This window comes from Triturus cristatus, chromosome 12 (assembly GCF_964204655.1).
Source record: "Triturus cristatus chromosome 12, aTriCri1.1, whole genome shotgun sequence".
NCBI lineage: Eukaryota > Metazoa > Chordata > Amphibia > Caudata > Salamandridae > Triturus > Triturus cristatus.
In genome coordinates, this window is record NC_140595.1 from 79,369,838 (window position 1) to 79,383,414 (window position 13,577).

Here is a 13,577-nt window from a genome sequence, read left to right on the forward strand (position 1 = left end):
TGAGACAAACATCATGTCAATACTGGAGAAAGTAAGGGTAATGAATATTGCACTCATTCTAGTCCTATTAGAAGAATGGGTGTCATCGCTGTGGCCATACTACAGAAAATAGAACGATAATTATAGCTGTATTAGTACTGAGATGTGGAAGAGGTGTGGCGCAGCGGCCAGGGTGCCTGAATCCGGACCATGGGGTTCATGGTTCAATCCCCGGTGCCAGGTTAGCCCAGCACCATGTGACTCTGGGCAATAGCTCGCTTAATCTTCCCGACGGCCCCCAGTGCCGGGACATCTCTCTGGAGGTATCTGTGTGCTTTACAAATGCTGGTATTTCATATTTCATGATTAGAAGAATGGTGATAATCATTGTACCAATACTTAAGAAAATAGCAGAATCGCGATACGAATTGTACCAATTCGTTAAGAGGAATGGTGTTAATCGTTGCACCAAGTTTGGAGAAAATAGAAATAATGAAAATAAAATCCTAATATTGGTGAAGAGAGAAGCTGATGATAAGTATTGTATCAGTATTGCTGCGAGAGGAAAGTGGTAAACATCGTTTCAATATTGTCGTAGTTGAAGAGTTACGACAAACATCATACAAACACTAGTGGAAATAGAGCTATGATGACAATTATCGACTTAGCTGTGAAGCAAGCAGAGAATTGAGAACAAACATTGTAACAATACTGCTGGAGATCGAAGAATGATAATAGACTACCACCACTGGGCGAAGATGAAACATAACAAAAAAGAACATCTAAATTATTGTTAATGTTAATGTTAATGAAATATATAGAGCGCAACAAATACCCGGAGGTGTCCTGGCGCTTACTGATTCCAAAACTGATGCAGGCCAGAAGTGGAGGGACGCCTAATCCTTAGAAAAGAGCCAGGTTTTTAATTCTTTGCGAAAAGGTAAGAGCTCTGTGATAGTTCTCAGATGGCGCGGCAATTCGTTCCAAGCCATTGCTGTGCCGTGAACAAAGCTTTTGCCCCCCCAACGGGCTTTCTTTATACGTGGCACCTTGGCCAAGAAGGCTTCTTTAGACCGCAGTAATCTGCCTGGGACATACCAACACAGCCTCTGCTGTAAAAACTCTGGACCCATGCCGTGTAAGGCATTAAAAGCCAAGCATAGTACCTTGAACTGTATTCGGCTCTTGACTGGGAGCCAGTGTAGGGCTTTCCTTTCCTTAGAAAGAGAGGAACGACTTGACTGGCCCATAAGTAGTCTAACAGCCGTATTCTGAAGTATCTGCAGTTTTTTTAATCCTCTTTGTTGTTTATTGAGGTAGAGTCCATTACAGTAGTCCAGTCTGGCCATCACCAGCACACCAACTACCGTTTGTCTACTTTCCCTGGGCAGCGAGGGCAGAACTTTCCTCAGCACTTTAATAATATAGCTGGTTTTAGAAGCTACCACATTTACTTGAGGACCTAAGGTCAGTTTATCATCAAGTAATATTCCCAGGTTTTTAACTTTTGTAGTAGGCAGGGGGGAATTCCCCATTGAATCCGGCCACCAGGAGGGAGTCCAGAAACTAGTGCAATTCCCAAACAATATCACCTCAGTTTTCTCGGAGTTCAATTTGAGGCAATTGTTGGCCATCCAATTGTCAACTGCTAGCATGCATTCGTGGAAGCGTCCTTCCGTATCCGCCTCTCCCTCCGGTGTCAAAGATACCACAATCTGAGTATCGTCGGCATATGATGTAAGGCCAAAACCAAAAGCATCTATAATTGGGGCCAATGCACTAACATAAATATTAAAAAGAGTCGGACTAAGTGATGATCCTTGCGGGACCCCACAAGGCAGGGAGAAGGGAATGGACTGAAAGTGCCCAAGGGCAACGGTCTGTTTCCTGTCTGCAAGGAAGGATCTTAAAAGATCCCAGGCCTTCCCTTGAATTCCACAGGTATTTAAACAGCTCAGCAATATAGCGTGGTGAACCGTATCGAATGCTGCGGACAGGTCTAACAGTATCAAAGCCACTCTCCCTCCCTGATCCACCGCAACCCTGATCTCTTCTGTGGCTTTTAGAAGGGCCGATTCCGTACTATGACCTGGCCTAAAGCCATACTGGGTCGGGTCAAGTACTTGAGTCTCATCCAAGAACTGGCTAAGTTGCATATTCATAGTTTTCTCCACCAGTTTAGCCGGTAAGGGAAGTCTGGAGATCGGACGAAAACTACTAGGATCATTAACCGGGAGATTTGATTTTTTTAGGAGGGGCAAGACCGAGGCCAATTTCCACTGACTGGGAAAAAGCTCCTTTTCAAACATAAGGTTAAAAATTGTTGTAAGCGATTCCGCAATAGGACCCAATGCCAATTTCATTACCTTTACAGGGCAAGGATCAAAAGGGGATCCCGACTTGGCTTCCAATAAAAGTTTTTGAATCTCTCTGGGAACTACTGGCCGGAAGTTCTCAAACACCGGGCTGAGCGCCCCTTTTGGGGTGGTGGTCTCTATATAACCGTTTATATTCCCAGCACTAAGAGTGCTAAAGGCCGTGTAAATGGATTCTACCTTAGCCAAAAAGAATTTATCCAAATCCTCACAAAGTCCTTGGCTAGACTGAACTAGCACCGGCTTTGGCAAGGCCAACGAGGCCACCGTCTTAAACAGTTCTTTACTAGAATTTTTGGATATCCTGATCTGAGCGGCAAAATAAGTCTGTTTGGCTGCCACTATTGCCTGTTTATAGGACTGCAAGTGGGCTTTATACATTTTTTTTCTCCATATCGTTATAATTGCTTCTCAAGCTTCTTTCAAACTGCTTACACTTGAGCTTTTGACTCCTAAGTTCTTCAGAGTACCAGGGGGCCGAGGGATGTAATCTCATGGGCCGAAGTACTTTAATTGGAGCTACACTGTCACAGGCCTGCTCTAGCCATCTTGTATAGCTTTGACAGGCCTCGTTCACTTCGGAGGACAGTTGTGTTTTGGAAGAGACTAGCAATTCGTTAAAAGTGGTTCCCTCCACCTTATTCCATGCTCTTCTTCTGATACACTTCTTAGGGCCAGTGTTTTTCTTAGGAGCCCCTGGCAGCAGAATCTCAAATTGAACCGCCGAGTGGTCTTTCCATACCAGAGGGAGAGTGCCCCTAAAATATAAGTTCTGATGATTAGAAAAAATCCCATCCAGGGCATGCCCTCCCCTGTGCGTGGTCCCCGCTACCTGTTGTCTCAGGTCAGCGGTCATCATCAAGTCATTCAGCGCCATTGTGTCCGTTTCTTCTGTAAGCTCCAAGTGAAAATTGAAATCTCCCACGATGGAAAAGTTCTCTGCGAGCATCCCTTCTTCTAGAAGGGTACCCAGGGAGGCTAAGAAAGCATTCCTCGATCCTGGTGGCCTATATAGAAGACACCCCTTAAAGAAGTGGTGATGAGTAAGGGAGAGGTTAAATAATAATGCCTCACAGGTATCCATAGGGATTGGCTGAAAGGCAGCCTTAATTGAAGAATGATAAATCACTGCCAAACCTCCGCCCTTCCCTATTGGTCTATCCAGTATCTGGCATACAAAATCTGGGGGAGTGGCCTTCACAATGTCAGGCCCGGATACTGCATCTGTCCAGGTCTCTGTGATGAATGCCACTTTGACCCCCAGGTCCTCCATGAGTCTAGCACAATGCTGTGCTTGACTAGGGACCTCACATTAACTAGAATACATGTTATTGCTTGGATTTCCTTACTACTTGCCCCTCTCGACCTCTCCTTTTCACTGAAAATTGGTAAGTTTAGGATCCTTGGTTGATCGGATCCACAACTAACACAGATCTCAGGAATCTCTAACGATGGTGTGTTAGGGAATATGCAAGGACAGTTTTTAGTAGATGAGGCCCCTCTAAGCTTAACCAGCCTTATGCTGTCATACCTGCGAGCAGGCCGAGATTGTGGAAATAAAAGAATGAAGTTCTAGGTCGTACCAAAGCTGTGGAAGTTTAAGGTTCATGGTAAGCACTGTACAATAATAGGGAAAGAAACAGAGTGAAGATGGTAATCTTTAAAATTCTGGAGGGAATGAAAGAATGATGAGAAACATTGTGTCAATATTGGTGAAATAGAAGAAAAAGATAAACATTGCACAAATACTGGAGAAAACCGAGGAATTGTAATAGATAATCTGCCAGTTCTAAGAGTATCAGAACTGTGGTGATGATCATTGAAACAATACAGGAGTAAATAGTGGAATGAAGCCAACATCCTATGAAAACTGGTGAGTACAAGGCTAATGGAAGAACAAGAGTGATGCAAAACATGCTTTGAGCATTGTGGAAATAGGAAAGAGAAGAGAAACAACTTACAAATCATTATTGAAACAGAGAAATGATGATGAACTTGAAATTACAGTGACGATAAAGTAGTAACAGCAAGCAATGTGCCCATACTGCGGGAGACAGACGAAACATAACATTGCCCCAATATGGGAGATCAAAAAAAAAAAAAAAAATGTATCCTCATCATAAAATCTTTATTCGATATGTAAAAACAACCATAAAAGAACAGGATAACACAGCAAGTACTATAGTGCAAATATAAAACTTGTATTTGATATAAATAGATAAAATTAATTGCCAGACATCGATAAAACAAAGCTAAAAACCTCCTATTAGCAGCAACACAGTCAATTGGGCCCAGAAAGCCTAGAAATCAGTGCGGCTCGTATAAAACCAGTAACAGCATATAAAACACGGTCATTTGGAAGCAACCCCAAGTACACGAGGGCCGGGCATACTTGGATAAAGTTCAAGGTCTTCAGCAGGGGAACAATAAACTGCTTTCTTGGCACACTAACATTTTTGCAGAACATCAAAAAATGTAGAATGTCCTCCGGAGACCTGTTGCCGCAGCCACAAGGTAACATGGAGCATGGGTGAGCCCACCCATGCGGTGATGCCAGGAGATGGTGTAGCAAATTAAATATGAACCTAGCCATGGCAAATCTGTCCCTTATGTTATGTACCTGAACAAGGTAGGGCTCAAGGCCCTGTACTGTTTTTAGAAGCATAGACACAGCTATATGCAAATCAGTCTTGAACCTGTGCCTCATGGGAACAGTTCAGTGGCAAAGTGAGCAAGGGACCCACGTCTGGGCATACCCTGCCAACTTAGGACAAACAAAGCAAACACAGTTCGGGCTGGACTGTTCCCATGAGGCACAGGGTCAAGACTGATTTGGATATAGCTGGGTCTGACTGAGGTGAGCTAAAGAATGATGATGGATTCAACCCAGATCTGTGACTGGGGGTGAGTGTCTGAAAAGTTTCAGCGCTCCGTTGATCATCGCCTTGTGTTTGCTTTGTTTGCCCTAAGTTGGCAGGGTATGCCCAGGCATGGTTCCCTTGCTCCCTTTGCCACTTGATTCAAGCTAGCCTGGCTGATGAGGAGTATTACCCCGAAACGGGTCCCAGGATGCTTGTTTCCGGTTAAGGGAAGATCTGTATTGGCAGTTCAGGCTGAACTGTTCCCATGAGGCACAGGGTCAAGACTGATTTACATAGAGCTGGGTCTGAACTGAGATGGCGAGGTGAGCTAAAGAATGATGATGGATTCAACCCAGATCTGTGACTGGGGGTGAGAGTCTGAAAGTTTCAGTGCTCCGTCCATCATCTCCTTGGGTTTGCTTTGTGTGCCCTAAATTGGCAGGGTATGGCCAGACGTGGGTCCCTTGCTCACTTTGCCACTGGATTCAAGCTAGCCTGGCTGATAAAGGGTGTTACCCAAAAACCGGTCCCAGGATGCTTGTTTCTGGTTCAGGGAAGACCTGGCTTGGCAGTTCGGGCTGGACTGTTCCCACGAGGCACAGGGTCAAGACTGATTTGCATATAACTGGGTCTGAAGTGAGGTGGAAAAGTGAGCTAAAGAACGATGATGGATTCAACCCAAATCTGTGACTGGGGGTGAGTGTCTGAAAAGTTTCAGTGCTCCATCCATCATCTCCTTGTGTTTGCCCTCTCATGGGCGGAAGCCTGACACTTTGTGCAGCACCACCACATCTATAGCCTGTGTCCAAGGAGCATGGCCATAGGTCACACTAGAGGACACCCTCTGGGTCCAAGTCCTCAGGTTCACCAGTGCATGCAGTCTGTCAGCCAAGTCTTCGGGTGACACTAGTGCACGTGTACACAAACTATCTGCTTTCAAGTCCTTAGGTCAAACTAAACCATACAACCTGTTGGTGCCTTGGCCCTCATATCACACCACAGCACACAGCTGAGCATGCACCAAAGTGCTCAGATTCAACTAGTGCACAGAACCCGTAAGTGTCTTAGTCCTCGGGTCAGGCTAGCCCACAATCTCTCTGCTCCCATGTCCTCAGGTTACACTAGTGCGTCCAACCTGTCGGAGCCAAAGTACTTATATCACACTACAGCACACATCTGAGCATGCACCAAAGTGCTCAGATCTCACTAGTGCACAGAACCCGTAAGTGTCTTAGTTATCGTGTCAAGCTAGCCCACAACCTCTCTGCTCCCATGTCCTCAGGTTACACTAGTGCGTACAACCTGTCGGAGCCAAAGTCCTTATATCACACTACAGCACACTGCTGAGCATGCACCCAGGTCCGCTGGTCTCACTAGTGAACAGAACCCGTAAGCACCCAAGTCCTCAGGTCACACTAGGCCACAATCTCTTTGCTCCCAAGTCCTCAGGTTACACCACTACGCACAATCTATTTGCGCTAAAGTCATTGGCTAATACTAGGGCACAAAACCTGCCTATCCTTAAGTCTTCAGGTCACAGTAGAGCACACAACGTGTAACACCCAAGGGCTGAGGTGCCATTGGTTTACAAACCAAGCATAAGCACAAGGCCTCAGATAAGAACGAGGCGCGACCACAGCATGTGCTTAAAGCCTCAGATCACACATGACCACCGTGTCCAGGTTCAGGGCCTCAAACGGCAGTAGGGCACCACCCCTACCAGTGCCAGAGGCCTATATTCTCAGATCACACCACAGGACATACCTGCCTGTGCATTTACTTTTATCCTCCTATCTCCAGTGAGTGCCCAGTCGCGCCTGTATACTCTGCCTCAGTCATCCCTCAAGAGAGCACACCCCGATACGTGGGCCATATTTACAGAGTTCAAGTAACGCAGAACAGCAAGTAAAGTTGCTGCACTGCGTTGCGTTAGCGGGAGAGAGAACCACCACTCCATGTCTACTTAGAAGTGGCACGGTTCTGCCCTCACTCTGCACTGGCGCACTTGTGGCTGCCATGAGCCAACGCAGGCACCCATGCGTCATAGTGTAAGGGTGTCTGTGTTTTACTCCGCACAGGAGGTCCTTTACTTCACAAAAACTATGCTTTAAGGCATTTTCCTCTTTGTATGTGGCTGCAGAATGCAGCATACATGAAAGGAGTGAGAAATTGAGGGGAAATGAAAACATTTCTGCTCGAAACTTATGCCTCAGCAAGACATAGGTTTTTGGTGAAAATTCATGTCTACAATTCTTGGTAGAAAGGGATTTGCGCAAAACCCATGGGTGGTTGCATGGGATGGGCATGTGTCACCTATGGAACGCCTCTTGAAGCAAAGTAACGCAAGTCAGTGCTTTGCAGTGAGTTACGTTACTTCGGGTTACAAAGCAACAAAAACCGTGATTTGCGCTGGTTTGTAAATCCCAGCAGAAGACTTTGCCTCAGATTACGTTAAAAAAGTAATGCAAACCCAACGCAAACTCTTTGTAAATCTGGCCTCCATATCTGCTGGCCCAAAGGCTGCATCTTCTGACCACATACGACCCACAGCCTGCATCCAAATCCTTCAGTCACACTAAAGAAATGAAGATTGCTTGCATGCACAGATGTGCATCCATATACGGTTTGCATGTACATCATCCACAGGTGATGGGCTAGGGAGCAGTCGTCATGCAGTTACTGCACATAACAGCATCAACTTAGGAGCAGGCTGAGCGAGGGGGTGGGATGAGAAGCCTGGAACAGCAGGGGCAGAAGGAGGGAGCCCTGGAGCTCAGTGGGATCCGATAAGGCCCTGTGGTGGGGCATGCATTAACCATGAGGCACCAGCAGCAAGCCACAAACGCGCTCATTGCTTCAGATGACAGCCGCGCAGAAAAAACACAAGCCGGGAGACCGGCTCATCTGAACACAGCAGCTGTTGCAGTGACACACACTCACTTACCATTTGCAACCAGATGTTTGTTGTCAAAACCTGGTTCTTTTCATCCTGTGGGAAAAAGAGCATAAAGGATGGTTATCACATATATAATGCTTAACAATGGCATTCAACCTCTTTCTAAACGCTACCAATTTAACAGATAAGGAACTGAGGTACACGGAAATAAAATGGTTGAATGGTTAACCCAGGGCCACACAGCATAGCCAAGAGTGAAACAAAGCATCAAAGCTCTGGTTCCACATTTGAAAGCCGAGCCACTAGACATCTCTTCAACTAGACTGTATCGCCTACTCGAGCTCAGGTCTTCTCTTGTAGACCACATGCCTTCCACTAGACTATATCACCTCCTCCAGACCAGGCCTCTTGCACTAGACGGCACCTCCTGCACTAGCTCCCATCTCCACTAGACCGCATCTCCACTAGACCGCATCTCCACTAGACCGCATCTCCACTAGACCGCATCTCCACCAGACCGCATCTCCACCAGACCGCATCTCCACCAGACCGCATCTCCACCAGACCGCATCTCCACCAGACCGCATCTCCACCAGACCGCATCTCCACTAGACCACATCTCCACTAGACCGCATCTCCACTAGACCGCATCTCCACTAGACCGCATCTCCACTAGACCGCATCTCCACTAGACCGCATCTCCACTAGACCGCATCTCCACTAGACCGCATCTCCACTAGACCGCATCTCCACTAGACTGCATCTCCTCCACTAGATCACAACTGCTCAAGATCGCGTCTCTTTCACTAGATCGCATTTCAGATCACATCTCCTCCACTAGATGACATCTCTACATACTGCATCTCTTTCACTAGATCACACCTCCAATAGATCGCATCTCCTCCACTAGATCACATCTCTTCAAGACTACATCTCTTTCACTAGATCACAATTTCAATAGATCGCATCTCCACTAGACCGCATCTCCATTAGACAGCATCTCATCCACTAGATGACATCTCCACTAGACCGCATCTCCTCCACTAGATCACATCTCCTCCACTAGATCACATCTCCTCCACTAGATCACATCTCTCATGAATTATATCACATCTCCACCACTACAGCACATCTCCTCCACCAGACAAAATATCATCAATTAAACACATCTTTTCCCTTAGATTTCCTTAGTTCGTGCTTGCTGATAAGCGGCCAGGTCTCCCCTGGCGCAAAGGATTGAAGTGCTCTAACGTGGAGATGAACAATCTAACCTGGGACTGCAGCACCCTGCCTGCGGCAGGAACGCTTTCTAACCCCTAAGTCCTGTTTACCCTTGTAACTAGCTTACCTTCTTTCTTTATTTATTGTTTAAAATAAAGTAAGGAATGAAAACAGGAGTAATGTTGCAAAGCCTCAAAACACTTCATGATAAGTGCTCGTATGCCACAAGTGGATAAAGATTATAAAAGTTGAAATGGAAAAGATTAAATCAAGAAAATATAAAGACCTTTAGGAATGATTTAGATTAAAATATGTTTTTAATAAACTGCTTAACCAAGGGAAGGTCTTCAAGCTAACCAAAAATTTAAAGTTGACGTGGAGTTCACCAAGGAGTCTTAGCAGCTGGAATAATTATTGGCATAAAGAAGCATACATTTTGAAAGAGTTCTAGATCTTTAGAGGCTTATTTAAGGACTGAAGATAAAGATGCTTTGGCAAAAAATTGACAGATTCCTCGTCTGCCAGCCTCCCGGATCCACTGCCTCATTTAGAGGTAGGAGAATCACCGTGTTTTTAACAGCGGAGGTTCAGCCGGTTCAACTGCACTGAGGGGCCGGCTGACATAGTGTCATAAGGCCCGCCCTTAGTAGGGCGAGGTTCCAAACTCCATATTAGCCATATTGCTTCTTCTCAGAGAATGTTGGACCCAAAAAGGACAAAAACTATCAGTGTCAACCATAGTATGGGAGCAAAACCAAAGGGGATGATGGACGGAGTGTTGAACATTGCAAGCACTCACCCCCAGTCAACTGATCTGGGTTTAATCCATCATCCTTCTTTAGCTCACGCCACCACCCCAGTTCAGACATGGCCATATGCAAATCAGTCTGACCCTGTGCCTCATGGGAAACCATAGTATGGGAGAACACTCCTACCGCTTTGGGGGTTTGTTGTTAGAAAACATTTTTTTTTTTATTATAGGTCTTCCACACATAGCCATCCAGACATCATTGATTATTTTCACTGAAAAAAAGTGCTTCAATCCTGGTGACGGGAATACTTTCAGTGATAAAAGGCTTCCAATCTGGAGACCTGTCAGCAGGCTGTCAATCTGGAGACCTGGTTGCGGATGAACTGGCTGAGGTAGTACCTCAGCGCAGGATAATCCTCAGAAGTAAATCCGTTTAACCCTTACAGGAATCCTTTTGTTAATTCCTGACGGGCATAAATGGAATAGGTTGTGAACGCTTTCATTCGAAATGTGCATTAATAGAGTGCACAGCAAGTAAACTACACTTGAATTCACATGTGCATACTGGCATGGAACTACTGCAGTTTAAACAAATTTGCTACAATCTGTGTTAAAGTGTGTTGTTATGGCTTTTGCTAATGAGTTGGGCCTCGTCGTCATCTTGTCCAAAATGGATGATACATCCCATTTATTCTCACAGTATTAGAAGTTTGCCATGACACTTTCTTATGGAGAAAATGGCTCGATAGACCCTTGGATTTGGGGTGAGACAGATCTTTTTGGTTTCAACTAGTGATGATGCCCGAATTCTTACTGATTTTGCTGCACATTTGAGACGATATTGATTTTGCCCATTTTTTTTGCATGGTTTATCTTACTGGCAGCCTTCATGGCAATGGTTTATGAATTAAATGAGAATTGCTACATCTGCACTTTACCATTTCTGTATGGTACCTTTTGAATTTTGTAATAAACCTTCAGGTTTTCCCAAATTCTGCTATAGAACTCACTTTTTGAGTTAGCCCTTTCTTTATTTGACTGTAGTTTGAAATGCTGTTCTGTACCTTGTCTCTGGGACACATTGCCTCTTGATTCGAGGTTGACACGGTCTCCAATCCACCCAACTCCTAGGAGCACCGCTGAGCTGTAACCATTTTAAAGGTACAGCACGTCCACAATTTTAATCCATAAAAATGTGTTTACAGATGAAAATGCCTCTGTGAGTAGACCCCCTTAATGTTCTGTGTGGGATTTTATTGAACATATGCGTACTTATTTTCTTGTTCTCTGAAAACTTGTATAATAAGATATTACCACGAGTTCATTCACAGAAGCAGATAACTTGGCATTATACAATATTTACTTCTGTGAGTAAATCTGAAAATGTGGGAACAAAACCGTGATATGGGCACATTAGATGAGGATAGCCCGAAATAATAAAACAAAACTGAAGTCAGCTCACAAAATATTCACATTATTAAACGTTATATAGAAGATATAAATTCAGCTCAGATTTATTTGTAGTAAGCTATCTTGTGATAACAGACTATTTTCCCTCAATAAAAATAACCACTAATAATACAATTATTCCTATTTTTGCGTTTTATCCCCAATATCCTATTCTTTTCTACTTCTGCTAATTGGAGCTTTTAAGTAACCCTGGGCGTAGTTCGCGAAGTAGCACTTCGCGAAGCTACGCAAAGTGCAGTTCGCACTACGCGAGCTACGCGTAGCACTTCGCGAACTGCGTAGTACCTTGTTCGCACTGTGCCAGATGTCGTGTTCAATGATTGCACAGTGCGGACAAGCAACCGGCACTGTGCAATCATTGAAAATGGCATCTTGCACAGTGCGAGCTGTAGTTTTCTGCTGCTCGAGTAGATTTTTACTCGAGCGGCAGCTTTCTCAACGCGAACTGGTAGTTTCTCATCGCGAGCGGTCGCGAGCATATGCGACCACTCACAATGAGAAACCTGACTTCCTCGCGTTGGGAATCTCGCCGGGAGGTTTATTTTCCATGCTCGCGATCGCCAACTTGATGTTGCTAATCGCGAACAAGGAAAAAGTCTCGCCGGAATGTCATTTTGCTTGTTCGCGGTCGCCAACTTGACGTTGAGGACCGCGAGCAAGCAAACAATGACCGCAGCACCATACGTAACACTACGCTACGCGTGTTCGCACTGTGCTACGTGCAGTTCGTGTAGTGCGAAGTAGCGCGAACTTCGCAAACTACGCGAGCGTAGCGTAGTGCTTTGCCCAGGCTTACTTTTAAGTTTGAAACAAATTTTATAAAGTGATGAAACCATTCTCCCCAACTGTAAGCGTTTGTACCAAGGTTCCCAAACTCCAAGTCACGCGTCTGTTTCAAGACAAGAAGCAAGGCGGTTCATAAAACCCCCTCTGCTTCCTTCTTGCACTAGAACTATCAAAATTCAGAAATAAAGCAAAAATCTAAGTTATATGCATAGTCAACAAAAATATACAAATTATTAGTCCACTCTATTCTTCTATATGTATGGGGCTGCAATGTCTACAGGCCCAAATCTTAGTTATACCTTAGAATTCGATAAATGGGCCTCTCTATTTTTTTTTCAGATGGACATTCAATGCATCATTCCATTAAAGCGCCCAAAATATTTCTTCTCCAAAATTATGAGAATCCTTAACTACCATCCCTGTTAAACAAAACCCCCAGAATTGGAGAAGCAGGTCTTACAACTAGAGAATTATAGAGCGGGCTAGACATGCTGAATTTCAAACTCTATCTTAGACGGGGAACATTCCCGTATTAAAGGATAGAACTTAGTGAACCTATCATATCTGATACAGAGATTTGTTGGCCACTTCTGCTTGACGAGAAGAAAATCTGAAAATAAATCTAGCAAGATCAATTCTAGCGGTAACAAGCCAAGCATTACCCAAGTTGGGAAAATAACGGGCAACACTTTATCACTATGGCACAATGCTGAGACGAGAACGGCAATAGACAAAGATCATACAGACTTATTGGCCCATAGAAGAATAATTGTAATCTCGGCTCTAATATTTAAAGCCAATGTGGGCTGTTTACTGAACTACAAGACAAATTTGCCATTGCGGGCAGCGAACATACAACATATGGTACACCAAGATATTATGGTCTACACGGCCAACATGGCTTTACGCTTCTAATCGGTACAAAATTAAAAAACACATTAAAAAAATAAGAGTTTAGTTTCAAAAACATTTATCCTTCTTCGATAATGAACAAGAGGCCTTGTCACTGTGAAACTGGCTATGCGATGCCTACTGACACAAATGTACTGAAAAACGCAACCTTAAAAAACATGGATTTACACAATAAGTTCTACTCCTGCCACCCCTACAAGACAAACTAATTATAACATAGTGCATAGATCCCTATTGATGCCAAAGACCTCACAATTGATTGGCAGTCACACTGTCGACAAGACAGGAGCGCACTATCTCATGTCAAGGCGCATTGATTTTTCTTG

At 44.6% G+C, this 13,577-nt stretch overlaps 1 protein-coding gene across 3 annotated transcripts in view; it reads right to left on the bottom strand.

Annotated features, from left to right (window-relative positions):
- Positions 1-13,577, bottom strand: part of LOC146772622 (neuronal acetylcholine receptor subunit alpha-7-like) — a 90,464-nt gene that overhangs the window by 59,786 nt on the left and 17,101 nt on the right. For all 3 annotated transcript variants that reach the window (XM_085638814.1, XM_085638815.1, XM_085638813.1), the window contains exon 4: positions 8,160-8,204. In XM_085638814.1, the coding sequence (XP_085494940.1) occupies positions 8,160-8,204 (45 nt within the window). The remainder of the gene's footprint in view (positions 1-8,159; positions 8,205-13,577) is intronic.